General features: G+C 37.3%; 2 protein-coding genes across 2 annotated transcripts in view; one reads left to right on the top strand and one right to left on the bottom strand.

Annotated features, from left to right (window-relative positions):
- LOC100699699 (solute carrier family 22 member 2) overlaps nt 1–2832 on the top strand; it is a 7083-nt gene extending 4251 nt beyond the window's left edge. The window contains exons 5-11 of the mRNA XM_003456698.5: nt 283–397; nt 1060–1160; nt 1280–1494; nt 1593–1701; nt 2111–2223; nt 2322–2421; nt 2562–2832. Of these exons, the coding sequence (XP_003456746.1) occupies nt 283–397; nt 1060–1160; nt 1280–1494; nt 1593–1701; nt 2111–2223; nt 2322–2421; nt 2562–2658 (850 nt within the window). The 3' untranslated portion in view covers nt 2659–2832. The remainder of the gene's footprint in view (nt 1–282; nt 398–1059; nt 1161–1279; nt 1495–1592; nt 1702–2110; nt 2224–2321; nt 2422–2561) is intronic.
- Nucleotides 2833–2918: 86 nt separating this feature from the next.
- On the bottom strand, nt 2919–15889 carry LOC100702940 (plasminogen). The gene is made up of 19 exons (XM_005461501.2): nt 15774–15889; nt 14391–14526; nt 14188–14294; nt 13787–13901; nt 13566–13705; nt 13207–13327; nt 13024–13142; nt 12039–12201; nt 10446–10570; nt 10206–10365; nt 9659–9840; nt 9419–9567; nt 9240–9333; nt 7399–7513; nt 7010–7084; nt 6784–6924; nt 5927–6033; nt 4822–4967; nt 2919–3372 (listed from the first exon to the last, which is right to left on the bottom strand). The coding sequence occupies exons 1-19, from the start codon at nt 15820–15822 to the stop codon at nt 3211–3213; spliced, it is 2406 nt and encodes an 801-aa protein (XP_005461558.1). The 5' UTR covers nt 15823–15889; the 3' UTR covers nt 2919–3210.
- Nucleotides 15890–17517: the final 1628 nt, after the last annotated feature.

Below are 17517 nucleotides of genomic sequence, written 5' to 3'. Positions count from 1 at the left end.
AAAGATATTATTACCTTTAGTTTTTTGCCGCTTAGTCAAACTGTGCACCTTTAGCACTATATTTGATCAGATGCTACCCTTACGTGATTTGTCTATTTTGCCTGTTCTTTCTTTGTACGACCCATTAAACCTTAAAATATACTTTGAACCCAAAAATCTATTTGTCTTAGTGAAAAAATAAACACACCATTTATCATTATCAATTAAAAAAATAAAGAATTTGTACCTTTAAATAGTTTTGTAACTAACATCAGATTTGTTGTTGACATTTTACATTTTCAGGTTCATCCCAGAGTCTCCGAGATGGCTTCTCTCTCAAAACCAAAACTCCAAAGCAGTGAAGATCACAGAGGGCATGGCCAAAGAAAACAAGATGACTCTTTCCAAGAACATCAAGGTAGCCGTTAGACACAAAATCTCTGCATCTGTTACCTGGAATCAAATTTTATCAGCATGTAACACAACAATTTGGAGTCTAATTCATTGTGACTTCTTAATTGAGATAAAACTTACATTTTATTTATTTTAAATAAAGATCAAATTTTTTAGCACACGTGTGCTGGTTTAATTGCTCATTTTTAATTTGATAGCAGCAACATATCAGAAAAAATGTTGGGACAGGGTTTGTCACTTTCCCTTTAATAGCAGTCTGTAAATGTGTGAGAACTGAAAATACCAGTTGGTGGACTTTTGGGAGAAAAATGTTGTCCCATTTTTGTCTGATGAAGGACTCTAGCTGCTCAACAGTTCTGGGTCTTGCTTGTTGCGTTTTTCATGTCATGATACACCAGATGTTTTTGGTTGGTGAAAGGTCTGGACTCCAGGCAAGCCAGTTCAGTACCTGAACTCTTCTACTTTGAAGCCATGCTGTTTTAAAAGATCCAATAAGTGGTTTCATGACTTCCATGAAAAAGACATGATCTGGATTGGAGCATATGTTAGACTGCATTATTTTTTGGGAGAGTTTTATGGAGAAACATAGTAAAACAGGCTGAGGCTAAATCGTAAAAACAACCAGAAATACTTTTACTATGTGATGTTATATGAATGATCCTGCAGACCCTGAAAGATGATAACGCAGACTCCACCACCGCTTCCTTCATGGACCTGATCAGAACGCCAAACATGCGAAAACACACTTTTATCCTCAGCTACAACTGGTAAGGATTTAATTGAACCTGAACACAGCTGTTATTATAAATGAATCTTCTTGATCCAAAACTAAAAAAATCCATTTAGGATAAAGATTCAAAGTTTATGAGATGTGTTTTTGTCCCAGGTTCACCAGTGCTGTCGTCTACCAGGGTTTGATCATGAGGCTGGGCATTCTGGGAGGAAACGTCTATATCGACTTCCTCATCTCTGGCTTGGTGGAGTTTCCCGCCGCCTTCCTGATCCTATTCACCATTGAGCGCATCGGTCGACGCCTCCCCTTCGCCACAGCCAATTTTGTAGCTGGAGTCTCCTGCTTCATCACTGCCTTCATTCCTGACAGTGAGCTTTAGGGGGCAGAATTTTTCTTAGTGCTCTTGAAAGTTGATTTCCAAGTTTTCTTTTAATGTTTAATTTAATGTTTCTCTCCGTTCTTGCAGGCATGTTTTGGTTTAAGACGGCAGTGGCATGCATCGGCCGATTGGGGATCACGATGACCTTTGAGATGGTGGTGTTTGTTAACACTGAGCTCTACCCAACGTTTGTCAGGTATAATACAGAAGATTTGTTGTGTTTGGGAGGAACAGGTATAATTTATACATCAAATAAGGTGATCAGTAAACAACAGTAAATTCTGTATCTAACAAAAGGACATCTCGAATCACAAGTAGATTATTGATGGAACTGTGCTCACAATAAAGCTTAGACTGCTGCCAAATCAGTTTGAAGCTGTACCTGATAATATGAGTGTGAAACTGATCAGAATATGAACTTTTATCTTTTTCATTTATGTCACAGTTTCAGAACCTGACAAATCCTGTTGTTTTTGTATTTCTGTGTGGACAACTGGACAACTAATGTTTCTGTGGATACGTAGCAATTTAAAAATGTCTTTGTGTCAAAAGTATATCAAAGAGTTAGTAGTATATCAAAAAAACTGCTGTTTTTATGTCTTTAGAAACCTGGGAGTGTCTGTTTGTTCCACTCTGTGTGATGTTGGAGGCATCGTGGCTCCATTCCTGCTCTACAGACTGGCTGTGATCTGGCTGGAGCTGCCACTCATCATCTTTGGTGGGTTTTCTGAGAGTAAATGTTCAGTTCAATAAATCTGAAAGTCAGATAAATGTGACTATCGAAGCTTAAATGCATTATTGAATTGTGTTGTGCAGGGTTTCTGGCTTTCCTGGCTGGAGGTTTGGTGCTGCTGCTCCCTGAGACCAGAGGTGTACCACTGCCCGATACTATCGACGACATCGAGTTCCCAGAAAAGTGAGTAGTCAGTGCAGTAAGAAAATGAAACCCCTTTTATTCACATTATATTTCTGCTATTGTATCTGTAGTAAGTACAGATTGAGACTTTTTTTCCCCAACACAGCACATTTAGTATTTTTTTCTGTTTGTGTTTTCAGAGCAAAGGAGAGAATCGAACTGCAGAACCAGCAGATGGTGAACCTGCTGCCCAACTACCAAAATATAACATCCAACAAAGATTGGGCAACTGTTTAAGCTCCTTTGCACACCAAAGTATTTATTTATGCTGTTTAACAGTGTTGCTTGTGGATATATTAGTTACCTCATTAATTTTTGTTTTAGGAGCCAATTTCAACATTTTCTTTGTTTTTCTTTGTGCACAGTGTTTAGTGTTTAGACTAACTTGTGTCTTTTTATGGAACCACATTACACAGTTATTAAAGTTATCTTTAATACAACCAAGCTCCAAGTATTTTCATTTAAAACATCTACAGTTATAAGATTTGAAGTGAACCTGTTCTGGTTATTTCCATGAGTGCTTATGCATGGTTCACTGCTCAAATAATACTAATAGCCTACTAATAGCCTAACATTTTCTGTAAAGCATGGCTTCTAAAAAATGTTTAACCTGTTACAGAAACATTTTCATTGCTTTTGAAACCTGTAAGATGCTCTGCTTTTAGTCTATCCACTTCAGGATACAATAGAAAACCTAAAAACATCATGCCATGAAGTCAATCACTGCCAGAGCAGAACAATATATACAGGTTAAGACATCCTCAGTAACCACAGTGCAGATGATAGCTTTTAGTTGGCTTTGATGGTTGTGTCTATCCAGTCCATAAACTTAGACACTCGGGCGTAGACGCCGGGTTTCATGGCATTGGCGCATCCCAGACCCCACGATGTGACACCCTGCACGAGAAACTTGTTCTGCTCATAACACACCAGAGGACCACCGCTGTCACCCTGCAGGAGGAGAACACACGTGTAGAAATAACTATAGCTTTTAATGTGATGATGTTTAACCTTTATTTTTTGGCATTACACTTAACCCCTTTAAGCCTAGTGTATCATTTTACATTGTGAGTTTTTGAGACTTCACCAATATTAGTGTTTTCCCCCCTAAAATCCCAAATAAATTGCACAACAAAGTTTTAAGCAATAGACTGCAAAAAAATGACAGCTGCAGAAAATATGATAACAATGAAAACTTAAATATGCAAATTAATATAGAATTTTTAAAAAAATTTTGTCTAAACACTAAACTTGTGTTTATTTGTTAAATAAACACGAGTCACAATTTGCAAGATGAAAATTGTATTTCTTAGAAAGGAAACACATTTGTGTTAAAATGATGGGGGTAAAAGTGAAAACATAGCATTTGTATTTAGTTACTTCCCATCCATTTTAGAGGCAATACAATTTTTCTATATCTGCCGTCCAGACTGTAAATATTTGGGGTTGTTTTTCCATGTTTAATGAATTCTGAATGTGCAGGTTTAATCGAAATATGTTTGTGCCAGTACTGAAAGTGATGTGTGCTGTTTAGCCATTTTAACACGCAGTAGACAAAGTCAAGTGTTTACTTAAATCCTCAAGAGTATTGATGACCCTCTTTGTAGCCAGAAAGAGATTTTCTTTATCATGCAAATAACCTTTGTCCTTTGTCCTTAACTTCTGCTCCTCAGGTTGTTTGCAATTCTCCAACATTTCTATAATAATTTTCTGGAAAGAAACCCAATAACTCTGGCAAACCAAAGCACTTCACACCTCTGTGAACTTTTGCAGAATCACCTGACAAAAAATGTCTGATCTTTAACCTCCCAGCTCAATAGTGAAAAGTCTGTTTGTTGCTGGAGTGAAATTGATGTTTGAATGACACAAATAGCAAATATTCAAATTAAAGCTACGACTTGAAATGTTAATGTAGTGTTTCATAATGAAGCTCAGAAAATCCTTACTGTATAAACTACAGATGGATGAACAGATGTAAGACGTTAAAACAAATATGTCTAATTTTAGCTGAACTAACAGGTGTCATTTAATATAATTAAACATTCACATAAAAACATAAATTACCTGTTATACATTCAGATTTGTCAAGTATTGGATTATTGTACAGTTCCACATGTAAGTTATTTGATTTTGATCATTTTATCTGTAAATTTCACAAATGTCAAAGCACCTTTTAGTTTATATTAATTTACATTAATGGGTGAAAAATTATTACTATTACTAAATTCTGTGTTGAACTGTTGTAAACAAATGAAACATTTATGTATCTGATTCATTTTCACAATCGTTAGTTTCTGGAAATCTATTAAAATATTTCAGGTCAGTAGAATGAAGTAAAACCGAATACGCACACGTTTTATAAAACTTTCCCCAGTTTTCATAGGTTTGTGTTTTTCATACCTGGCAACTGTCCGATCCTCCCTCGATATATCCAGCACACATCTCGTTGTTTTGAACTCTGCCATTCAGATAATCTGGTAGATTACACACCTTGTTCTCGATAACAGGAAAACCCTCTTCTTTCAGGACGCCGTCGCCTCCTGTACCTGCCGACACACCTGTGTGCAATTACCTTCCTCCTCCTCATCACCATCATCATAAGATGTGTTGAAATACATATACAGTGGAGTTTTTTTGCATACAAAATCAATCATGTTTTTATCAGTTTGTTTGTGTTAGAGTGCGCTGACAATTATTTATCTGCTTCAAAAGGTGTATTTTTCAAAAACAGCGTTCAAAAAGTTTTCAAAAAGTTTTACAGTTGACCAAACTGCTACACCTCCCTGTCCAAGATGTGTTGTGTTTAATTAAGAAAAAAATCATTAATTAGAAATTATGTTCAAAATTGTAATTAATGCTGGTTGATATGGAGAGCCACAGTAAAGCTTATTGTTAAAATTCTGCCACTTGCTGGTGAAAGGTTTTCATTACACTCACTGATTTTCCTTCTGTGTGAATCGTCTCTACATTGGCATTTCTAAAGTGTGCAACTCAGTTTATCAGCTTACAGTGAAAATATTTCAAACACTCTGCATTGTAATTTTCTTTAAATCAAGAACAAAAACGCTAGAAAAAGATCTGAATGGGAATCACCATAGCTGAACCGGTTTAGCTGGTGATCCACAGTTACACAGGTTTGAATCCTCCCTAGTCCATTTCCTGTGTGTCAAATGCCTCATTCGCTCTCTGCTTTCCTGTCTGCGCACTACACTCTGCCATCTAATAAATTCTACAAATGCAAAAATTTACATAAGTACTATGAAATGATACATCTTTGTTAGGAAAAAAAAAATTCAAATGGAACAGAAGAAAATAAAACTTGTGAAACGGTAGCTACTTGATGTCCCACCTATGTTTATGAAGACCAAATGTGACTTCAAACAAACTTTCATTAAAAGCACATACACACTCTTTGATTTGTGAAAACATCTAACAGTCCATTTTTACTCTACCATTACAATAATATGCACAGATATTAACAAAAGCAGACATCTATGTGACGTACCTTGAGTCTCACCCCATCCAGTTACAAAACACTCTGCTGTACTGGAAACTATATAGTCCTTTTCTGGGAGACAAGCTGGCTGCACGTTGTCATTTATTATTGCAGGGCTGAAAGAAATGCAGATTTCTTTAATGGCATTCACAAGATCAAACTCGTGTCAACAAGTTGCTTATTTTTCTGCACACTCAGTTCCAAAAAGGTTGGGACACTGAGTCAAATGTAAATAAGCTAACATCACATAATATAATATAACAGTTTTAATGCACAGGTGTTACCATTTTATTGCTAGTATGTATCACATTGTTACCAGTTTGTCACTAAGCTTTGCTAATTGGTTTAACTCATGGGGATACTTTTACTCCCATATTATTAACCAGTTACATAAATGTTAATGCAATATTATTCCAGTATGATTACTGTTCATATAAGATATCACTTTTACATTACTTCCACATTATTGGCTTCTTGTTTCCACCTTATTACCCCACTATTATGACATTATAAGCAAGCTGTAATAGGCGGTGCTACCCATTCATGGCTAGATAAATTTGAGTGATAGCACTATTGTTTTTTTTTCCACACATTTTCTATAGATATTGTGATAATTGTAATATCAGATGGATAACTAAATAATTAATAGACAGTATCTGTATCCTTGGTTGAAGTCTGAGGACCTGTTTTTGTAACAAATCTGGTAGATGAGTCTCAGTGTTAATACTTTCAAAAATACGTGTTTGATCCATGTTTTAGTCCATGCTGTGATCACTAGTGATTAGTCCTTCAGGTTAGCTAAGATCAAAGTTCAGATCTGCACCAAGCTGATTGTGTAATATCATTAGCAGCTGACCCATACTGACCTCTCGAGTTTAAGCAGAGCAATATCTGCTCTGTTTGGTCCCATAACTATTTTCTCAAGTCTCCTCTCTTGTTTCGATGGCTCATTGCCTTGCTCCGTGTGGATACCCAGGAATACCTTGTAGGCTGAAGGCCGTTTGGAGCTACAGTGCATAACATGTAGAAACATAGGATATAAGAGTTATTGCAGAATTTGATTTTATGTGTTCATGGTGATTCTGATCTTACCTCTCGAAGCAGTGAGCAGCAGAAAGGACCCACTGAGGGTAGATCAGAGTTCCTCCGCAGATATGTTTTCCTATACTAGTAGAAAGTGAAACACATGTTTGTTTCACAATGTACAGATAAGATGCAGCAGCAGCTTGCTTTCAAAAACATATGTACTAAGTGGCAAAAGGTGAACAGACAAACAAAACTCAGGCAAAAATCTATATAAAATACTGTAATTATTACTGTCATTATTAACATTCAATTTATCTATTACTATAACTACAACAACAAATCTTTACAGAATTTACAGTTAAATAGTCATAAGTATTTAAATTAATCTGTACATTTCTGTCAAGGAAATTCACGTTATTTCATGAATGTAAGTCCTTTTGGTGTTATTTTCTCACCTGGTCCGGAGGCTGATTTGCCAGGGCCATGAGTGAGGATTCGACACACAGCCACCGACAAGACGACTAAAACAACGTTTTGGTTTGATTACTGGTGTTCCGCACTTCATTTCAACTATAAGGTAATAGTTCAGTGTCATGAATTCTCAGAAGATGAGTGAAACAAAAACACTGAATTAGTTTGAACATTATAGCCTCATTAGCAACAAGCCAATGTAACAGTTTGCACACAAAAAATAGATTTAATAGAAAATTTTACTCAGTAAATGCATTTTATCTGGTATCTCTAGTATGTCTTGGTTAGCTGAACAATAATTCAGCAGCACCGTGTCACAGGTGTATTGCCTCACAGTATTAAAGTCATGTGCTGGAATCCATCAGCTGGTTGTTTGAACATGTTCAATTGCATTTTAGGTTACTGTAGATTTAAAAGACTGTCCATCTCTATGTTCGTAATCCTGCACTTTTTACCCTCTTTAATCTGGGACAGGTTCCAGTCTCCACACATTACTGAGATCAAGAGATTCGGCTCTTATGGCCTCATTTAGCATTACTGTGTCTTCTATTTAGGTCTAATTTAGCAAATATGAATGGCTTGTGTTTTGGTAAGCAATTTTTTTGCTGTTAAATTAAGTCTTAGTTTTATGCATTTACCACAGTTGGGGAGAACAAACATGGGATTTGGGGCCTGGACAAAAATCTTTTTTTTTCCACAGTGGAAAATAGCTAGAAATCAGTGGGTATCATCTGTGTGTCTGGGGTGATTTGTTATAGTACACCTGCAGCAGAAGTACAGCTGCACAGACTGGTGAGCAGGTCTGGTTTGTTGTTGATCCAGCTCTGATGGATATTTTCATTTGACAAATTCTGCACTCAGCTTTGCAGTCTCGAGTAGCACTGAAATGCAGCTCGGTGCTTCTCCTTTTCCATTTTCATTCATTTCTTCTCTTTCTCACTTTGCATTTAAACCCAGATACCCGTCTTTCTTTTGCTCTGTGTACCTGGCCTGTATCACTACACTCACCGTCTTCAGAAAGTCTGCCCCCTACCTCCTTTCACATAATGCTATGATTGTAGTGTGTCTTTGCTATGTGATTGACCACATAGTGTGCCTATCAAAATAGTCCCACCCCTTCTCAGCAGAGTTAAACAGGATTTGCCTCTCCCAAACCAGGAGTCAGCTCTTCTTGTTCTCTACAGAGATTTGGCTTGTTCACAAATGACACATCACTATCCCACACTCTTGAACTGAACAAGCAGTTGAGAAATCGGATAGCTAATTTGGTCCATTGTGAGGGAATAGTACAACGACTGTCACAAATGACCAGAGCTAAATGTAACGTTCTTACTGTCATTTGTCTTTAGTTTTAATTATCTGAAGTCCAAAGAGAAAAATATTTATTATCATCACTGGGACCAACTAGCTGCAAAGAGGTATTAGACCTATTTCTACTTCTAAATAATGGGATTTATAGTAGCATGACAGAGGGGTGCACCATAGATGGAGACATTTTCTTTATTGTTGAGACAATGTTTGAAAATCTGTGACCAAAACAATATTTGTTTTATAGTCACTAATGTCATTGAACCAACTGAGTTGTGCACTGTTGTTAACATGGTAGAATACCAGAACACGTGTGGATAGAGTCAGACCCACCATAGAGTTCAGTGGGTGACACAGGTGGGGATGAGTGAATAGAAAGCAAGGGTTACTACAGTCTGCAGTTTAGACTGAGCATCAGTCATGCTGATAGAGTGGTAAAAAAAAAAGGTGGTAGATAGTAACAAATGAAAATAAAACACACTGAATTTGAATGCCAACACAAACAATGTTCATATACCACAGTCAGGGATCTGGCAGTGTTCCCATATCCTGTCTCTATCAGTAGTGTAGCACCACGGTCCACTTACATCGTTGTCTGGGTTTCTGCAGCTCTGATAGTGGACAGAGGAGTTAGGAGCTAGAAAAAAATTCTGTTCTTACCACAAAGAGTTTTTATTGCAACACCCACGCACTTACATTGCCTTCCAGACCCTTGGTGGGGTGAGTCTCTGGGGTGAAGCTCATGTGACTGTGAGGAGTCTGAGCGCTCCACGCCTGGCATGTCACACCGTTCGCAGTAACAGAAGTTGGACCTCGGTATGTTTCTCCATTTCCAATTTTGCAGTCTGAAACAGCAGCAGAGAACCAGGGGAAGTGAATGAAGGGTCAAACAAACTGACAAGGAAGCACAACATGTGACACTTAAAGTTGATTTACCTTTTTCCGGTGGAGTCTGGATGGCAATGGAGGCGATGTGTGGCTGAGGAGAACTGATTTCTGAAGGTCTGACAGAGCATCTCTTCACGTTGCAGTACTCCCAGCGGACTGCGGGGTTTGTAGTGAAACACCAGGGAGCTTTGTCCCCATCGGGGTTCCTGCACAGATTCCCTCTGAGGTCCCTGTTCCAAAAGAAGACCTGAAACTTTAAGACATCAACCTACTAAGTTAAGCCCGAAGAAGGGTCTTAATAAATAGATGGATCTAATTGGGGTTGAAAAATTGTTCGAAGATTAAAATTCATGGATTTTACCACATAGGTTTAAGGTACATCTTCAACACACCAAGATCCTCATTGTTAGACTTTCTTACTAACTTTATCTCTTAATCAGTTATAGCACTCAACATGTTTGTGTTAGAATATAGTTTTTTCCCCCCTCAGTGTTTCCTGTCCTATCCTCTTGTGTCTTCCTGCCTTGTGGGTAACGTCTGCCTGATTTTTATTTAAATCATTTAGCCATAAAAACTGAATGTGTTTGATGCTTACGCATTTGGGTAGGCCTCTGGAGTTTTGTTATGTCTGTGAGGAGTCATGGAGCTCCAACGCTGACATTTTTTCCCACTGCTGGTCTCTGATGTTAAGCCCCGATAACTGACACCGTTCCCTTCATAGCAGTCTTCCTCATTTGGGGGGATCACTGGATCATCTGCACCGAGGGATATTAAAAGTGGGGAGACTCACTCATTTTTGAAACACAAGGACAAGATAGGTTAACTAATATTATACCTTGTATGCGTGCAACCCCACACCGTGGTACGTTGCAGTACTCCCAGCGTTTGCCAGGGTCAGTTGTGTAGCACCACGGCATCCGTTCATTGTTGGGGTTACGACAGTAGTTATTATCTAGACCTCTGATGAAGAAATGAAAACACGAAAGCCCATAAAAACATATTTGCACTGAAAAAGAAAATCTTTAACAGATTTTTCTTTCTTTCTCATATTTTTCTCATAAATTTTACTGAATAAATTCAATGAACATTTAAAATCAGCACGTCTAATGTAAAATAGCAAGCATTTTCTTTTTTGTTCTTTTTACATAAAAAACTAGAAAAAAAACAGTCACAAATTTAACATAATTTCACAAGTATGCAGTGTTTACTTAATAAATAAATTATTAGAAATATGATACGGTGAATGACAATTTGTAAACAAAGTTTATTTTCTTTCATTTATACATAGATGTGTTTGTTGAACAGATAAGCTAATTATTGAAATTTTCAACATAAAAAATGCTACGCTATATAAATGCTTTTTGTTTTGTTTTTTAGAATCATGTCTGCAAGCATTAGTAAGATGACATCATAATTCAAAGTGGCAGCATGTGTCTGCAGAGTTGTCCGTCATATTAGATGTGTTACAACCTGTGGTTACTGGGGAAAAATATGCATTCACTGGATGGTTGGTAGTGGTTCCTGGAGGTTGTTGGGTGTTGCTAACTGACACTCTCTTTTACACTTTACATTCAGCAACTGGTGAGATCTGGAGCTCAATGCAAGATCTTGTCTCATGGGTTGAGGATAATAATGACAAAGGTATGGATTAGCCCAAAACTACACAGGAGGAGCTTGTTAATGATATGAAGACAGTTGGGACTACAATCACCAAGAACGCTGTTCACACACTATGCTGTAAGGTATTGAAATCTTGAAACGCCCAAGAAGGAAAATGTCTTAAGTTTGCCAGGAAATCTCTAAATGATTAAATAAGAAGAAGAATTGGGAGAAAGTGCTCTGGTCAGATGAAACCAATCTTGAGCTCTTTGGTATCTTTGGTATCAACCATAACTCTGACACAAAGAGCACCATCCCCACAGTCAAGCACGGAGGTGGAAACAATACGTGTTGGAGTTGCTGTACAGCATGACTTCACCACACTGAGCAGCCAGTGGACAAGGCCATGTACCATGCAAACCTCCTCCCCTTAGGCAGAAGACTGAGGGTTTCTACCATTATGACAGTGACCCACAGCTATAAAAAGCAATAAAAATGTAAGTTGGCATAGTAGAAAAAGACACAACTACTCATGAAGATACACCTTTTAACCTCAAAGACACTAACTCTGTGTTTACATCTCCTCTGGTATAAATAGGGTCAAACCGTGAAACTAACAACTGATGAATTAACTTTAGTTAACTACCTATCAAGAGACAACTCTCAAAGGTTCTCAAAGATATTCCATGGAGTTTCCACCATGCTGGATCGGTGCTTTGCCTTTCAGAGTTCCACACTAGAGCAGAAAACTATTGACAAAAACTGCAAACTGAAAATTCCCACTAATATTTGGTTTGGATGGACATTAATTCCTGGATACAGCTCTTACTTGCAAGGGTAGTTTTCTGGGGACTGGTTGTGTTTATGTGGCATCTGAGCCGACCAGCTCTGGCACATTTTGCCAGACTCGGTTACAGCAATTGTTCCTCGGTATGCTACACCTTCCCCGGTGACACAGTCGACCTCTGGGACGATGGTGGAAGGTTCAGCAGCTGAAGACGGAAGAAAACATGTATTTTATGTACGATGCAGAAAAAAAAGAAGTCAGACATATTCTCTGTATTTATTGTCTTTTACACTCTCTTACAACTTTATTTACATAAAGTCTCCTTTAGTTCTATTCTTCCTTTTTTGGTATTCATTTTACTTATACTTTTAAGTAGTTGCTGGCAGTGGATGATGGTAGCTTGAGTTTATTTGAATGTATTTTTTTTAAATTTATTTAATTTAATAGCGGTACAGTACTCTGTTTTTGGTAACCATTGTCCTTGATGTAAATATGTAAAAATTGTGTATGTTCTGTTCTGTGTCTTGTGTACTGTTTGTTTGTATATGTGTCTTTCTTGCTGCTGTTACACCCAAATTTCCCCTCGTGGGACAATTAAAGGATTATTCTATTCTATTCTATTCTATTCTAGTCTACTCTATATTTATTTGAATGTTTATTCAACATGGATTTCTTAATGGGTTGTTGTGTTTTGTCTACTGCTGAAGCTGCTAAATTGGGATTTTGCCATCAATAAAGAAAACCTGTAATAAATGTTTGAATTTTTGATTGCCTGCTTAACCTTGATTAAATTGATTGAATATAGTCCCTAAAATGTCAGGTCACGGGACACTATAACATTAGCTGAACTTCAGTAAACTGAATTTACTACCAATGTGCAATTAATTAGGGGACTGGTAAGTATATATAGTTTTGTATTAGGTATTAAATTTGTATTAGAGTTTGACATTTGGACTGCAACAAACACCAGCTGTGAAATCCTTTTCTTAGTTCATTAATGAGGAAACATTTAAACATGGAGACTTACTGCAGCGCGGTATGGAGCAGTAGTCCCACCGTTTGGATGGGCTGGTGGTGAAGCACCATGGTCGGGGATCTCCATCTGGATTTCTGCAGTAGTTCTCCTCCAGATACTTTTGTGGAAGACTGAACAAAGTATAAGAAGTATCCAGAAAAGGCTGATTAAATCTCACAAAGGTTTTGCTCTTACCTGCTGGGATGGTAGTCATGGTTGTGAGTTTTCTGGGAGTCCCAGCGTTGGCAGGTGACGCCGTTTTCAGTGGTGGAGATTGTTCCTTTGTAGTCCTCACCATTGCAGACCATACATTCCCCTGTAAAGGAAAAGCACTGATGTATGTGATATGCTATGCCATGGATAATAGATAATGTTGTTCCCAATTATATATCAGTTTATCACAATACCTGCGTATTTTTCACAGATTAACTGTGAATATTCTAAAAACCAAATGAAGATCATTGAATGTAAAATAGCTGGTAGGAGATAATTAGATATGTATGTGGGGGAAAAACCCAAAACAAAATAAACACACAGAGTTTTATGAATCTTACCAGAGCAGCTGGGTACGTTGCAGTGCTCCCAACGTTTCTGGGAGTCAGTGGTGTAACACCAGGGTCCCCCTTTGTCTCCATCAGGGTTTCTGCAGAAGTTGGAGTCCAGATCTGCTCGTGGGTGGCTCTGTGGCGTGAAACTGCAGCAGAAACATTACCAAAAATTTCACAAAGACGTAAAAGGATATGAAATGATGATGCAAAATCATGTGAACACATACTTTGGCCTGTGTGGGTAGCTTGCGTCCCATCTCTGACAGACCTTTTCTGATTTTGTTCTGGACTTTGTTCCTCTGTAATCTGTTCCTATCCCATTTGCGCATTCCAAGAGATATTCTAGAAAAGAAAAGAAAAAAGAAACAACAGGACACTACTGTTGTGTTGTATTCAATAAGATTGAACCACAGCGGTGTTTAACTTGCAATCCAACTCTACTGTGTTTGCAGACACAGTCCAAACATCACCGATCATGACACATTGGCTAAAAATTAACTACAATGTTAGGAAAACTAAAAAGATCACACAAACCAGAGTAGAACAGTCACCAGAGACAAAAGAAAGGACAACACAAAAACAGAAATTTCAGTCTCATATTAATTTCAAGGAATTTGAAGATCATTACCGTTTTTTTCATATAAAACTGTGTTTCCTCTGCGCATGATATTCTCTGTTTTAGAGTTTGCCGCTGCTGTCCAGCATTCTCTGTCGTTTTCATCATACATGAAAGTCCTGTTTTAAAACAGTACATATGTATATAAATGTAGTGTGTGTGCACCATTTAATGTTCAAAATGAAAACAGTTGGGAGTGTGAGGTATGAGCATACCTGCATGTGAAGAGTGTTTCAGTGTTACATTTGTCAGCACATTCAGCCAAATTGCTAACTGAATACATTCGTTTATTCAGTGAGAGGATCCATGCCCCTTCAGTTCTGGAGTAGCCCTCTATCTCAGTACCACCAACTGCAATCATATACAAAAAAATCCCCGAAAACTTTATTTATTAACTCATTGATTTGTTAGTTTATTCTTTGCTGTTTGAAGATGCTCGAGTCCCGCCTGAGGTGGTATGGACACATGATTCGAAGCGATGAGACCTCTGTAGCAAAAACGGCTAGAAGGACGCCGGCCTCGAGGCAGACCGAAGAAATGGTGGATGGACAAAATCAAGGAAGACATTAAGACCATCAATGCATCACCTGAGGACGCTTGGACAGAACCAAATGGAGAAACCGTTGCCGAAGAGCGGACCCTGCACCAGCGGGACAAAATGCCAGGATGAAGATTCTTTGCTGTTTGACTGAACATTTCCATTGTAAAATCTGGTTTTATGCATCAGCTAAAGCAACAGAAAGTATTTTTAGATACACGAACAATAAAAGAATAAGAAATGAACTCCAAAATTATTTATGCAATGTTACATTACACTCCTGGGATGTAATCAAAGTAAATAGGATAAAACATTTTTAGAAAATGACTTTCTTTTTTTGATTTGACCTAATCTTGAATCAGCAAGTCTACATTATTAGTTACACTGGTGGATACTCTTGTTAAGCATGTCGAAATTTTCAAACAGTGATGTCAATCTATTTACAAATTATCCCACTAAGGAAAAATTCATGCTCTAAATACCCCGTTTCAGGGAGGATTTTCATTCTGTATGATGGCATTGAGAGTGGATATCCCTGATATGGTCATCACCGGCACACAGGAGTGTCTATTAGCACAGAAGCCCCACCCACCTCCACTCAAACCTTCTGTTTGCAAGAGATAGCCAATCAGATGAAAGCCAGCTGAAGCAGGTCTTTTTAGACTGTAGAGGGGCTGAGAGAAATTGCATCCAAACAGAGGTATAAAGCTTGTATTTTCAATTCTGCCATTCTTATATCATGACCCCCTTTACCGTTTGCCATTGATGAGTAGTTCAGACGTCATTAGTAGCCTTCACCTACCATTATCATTTAACTCAAACAAAACAAAACAAAAATGAAGTAGAAGCATCTATATAGAAAGAAAACATTCCATTATATAAAACATCTTTACTTTGAGCCTTCAGTGTGCGAGTCAACACCAAAGTGAACAAAAACTGTGCATTTAAACCCCTAATACATCTTGAGGACGCACTCTCACAGTGAATCCGATAACTGCCTCTTCTATGGATATGACACATTTATTAATAATTATCATTTAAAGATTCCAGAGTATCTTACCACTGCAGAGAAAAGCTCCAAGGAGGAAAGCTGCTGTGTTCAGGTCCATGGTGAGACCCAAATACTATCAGATACCTCCCAGTTTATTGTTGGACTTCTTTTAGCATGTTGGGAGAACAAATAGGACAGCTCAGTTATTAGTTAATCATTGTCCTGACAAGGACAGCAAAAGGGCAGCAGGTCGAAATCCTTATTTATGAGAGATTTTGGAGTAAAAAAGAAGAAGGAAAAAATATGATAAAATCACAGCATTTTAATTATTTTCTTCTGCATCGTTATGAAACACCATCAGCTGGAGAGCATGTAACGCCTCAAGAATTTATCTGTTCTCAGATGTAACGACTGGCTGTTTGATCGAATTATTCTTCGGCCAATCCTGTAAAGTTTTGGAAACTCTGACTCTTCAGGTAGCACGTGAAGAAGATAATAAAGGTTGATTTTCTTCTTTTTATATTTCACTTTCATCTCTTTGTATAAAAAAACCATAGGCTTAAGGTTTGAATCAAAGCAACAATGGTTTTGTATTTTTATTTATTTATTTTTTAAAATTCTGTTTGGTTTCAGTAATCAGCGTTTATTTAATCATTTTAGTTTAGTTTTTATTAATTGAGTGATAGTTTTTTATTTTTTATATTAATTTAAATGTTACAAACTGTTTATCAAACCTAAACATTGATACTTTTTGAAAGCAATTGTCTGACAGTGAAAGAGGCAAGCTAGACTCAGTAAAGCATTCATGCCTGTCATGCTTGATGTATTGACCGAATTAAAATTGGAATAAAGATAAAAACATTTCCAATACTTTTTGTTACTTAAATTTTAATTTTGTAAATACTATTCTTTAGGTTAATTTTTCTCTTTTTTTAAAGAAATTTCTTCTGTGATGTTGTGACAGTGTGGCTTGACTAATAAACACAGACTGTCACTTAAAAGATGACAACTCCTCTGGTCTAGCTGTATAGACGTATTTGAGCAAAAGACCCCGGTTTTCACTTAATGACAGTATTAAGACTCTTTCTAATGACTTTTTGGTTTTATTTGTTACTTTCAGCTGTTTTTTATAGTACAAATTGATGTTAACTTCATAAATCATGGTCTTATGTAGAATAAAATAAGCAATAAAACGGGGAATGATTTAGGGGTGACGACTTTATCATTGACAAGATGTTGCCATGTGATGCTCTCTGTCTCCAGGCTACAATAGGCAAAATGATAAGACTTTGGAAAAAACCTAACTCTTTCTGTCTCCTGACTATGTCCATCTTTTCTATACAGTCTATACTGGTGTGGAGTCAAAACCAGGAAGAGGCAATCTTTCTCAAACTGGCTGGATGTTAGAAATCTGTTTTTTTAAAAACTGAGGAAGATGAGCCGACTTCTTATTATAACACAGCCTAGTCTTTGGAATTAACGTCAGGCCTCATTTAATTTTGTTCAAATCTGGGACAATCATACAGTGATAAAAGCAATATATAAGATATAAGCAAACATGATAGAAGTGACAGTTGCGAAATCTTACATGAGCAGAACAAACAGTTGACCTTACATGTGACACACATGTGACTGATTCAATTCAGCTGAAATTCTTAAATACAATGGTACTAATGTTTCTGAACAACAAAGCATATAACAGAGTACATAAAGAAATACACACAAATACAACTCATGAGACCATATGATCATATGATGGTCCTAATGCTACCTCAGGAAGGTTAAACTAAGTTCAGCACAACAGAAAAACACA

Source organism: Oreochromis niloticus, linkage group LG15 (genome assembly GCF_001858045.2).
Source record: "Oreochromis niloticus isolate F11D_XX linkage group LG15, O_niloticus_UMD_NMBU, whole genome shotgun sequence".
In the NCBI taxonomy this organism is placed as follows: Eukaryota; Metazoa; Chordata; class Actinopteri; order Cichliformes; family Cichlidae; genus Oreochromis; species Oreochromis niloticus.
The sequence above is the reverse complement of the archived record's forward strand: the minus strand, read 5'-3'. Positions and strand labels throughout refer to the sequence as shown.

Coding starts and splice junctions, on each gene's coding strand:
- LOC100702940 (XM_005461501.2), bottom strand. CDS start 15,822: ATGGACCTGAACACAGCAGCTTTCCTCCTTGGAGCTTTTCTCTGCAGT. Junction 13,328..13,565: donor CAACGTACCCAGCTGCTCTG/GTAAGATTCATA, acceptor TTTCCTTTACAG/GGGAATGTATGGTCTGCAAT. Junction 13,143..13,206: donor CATGACTACCATCCCAGCAG/GTAAGAGCAAAA, acceptor TACTTTGTTCAG/TCTTCCACAAAAGTATCTGG.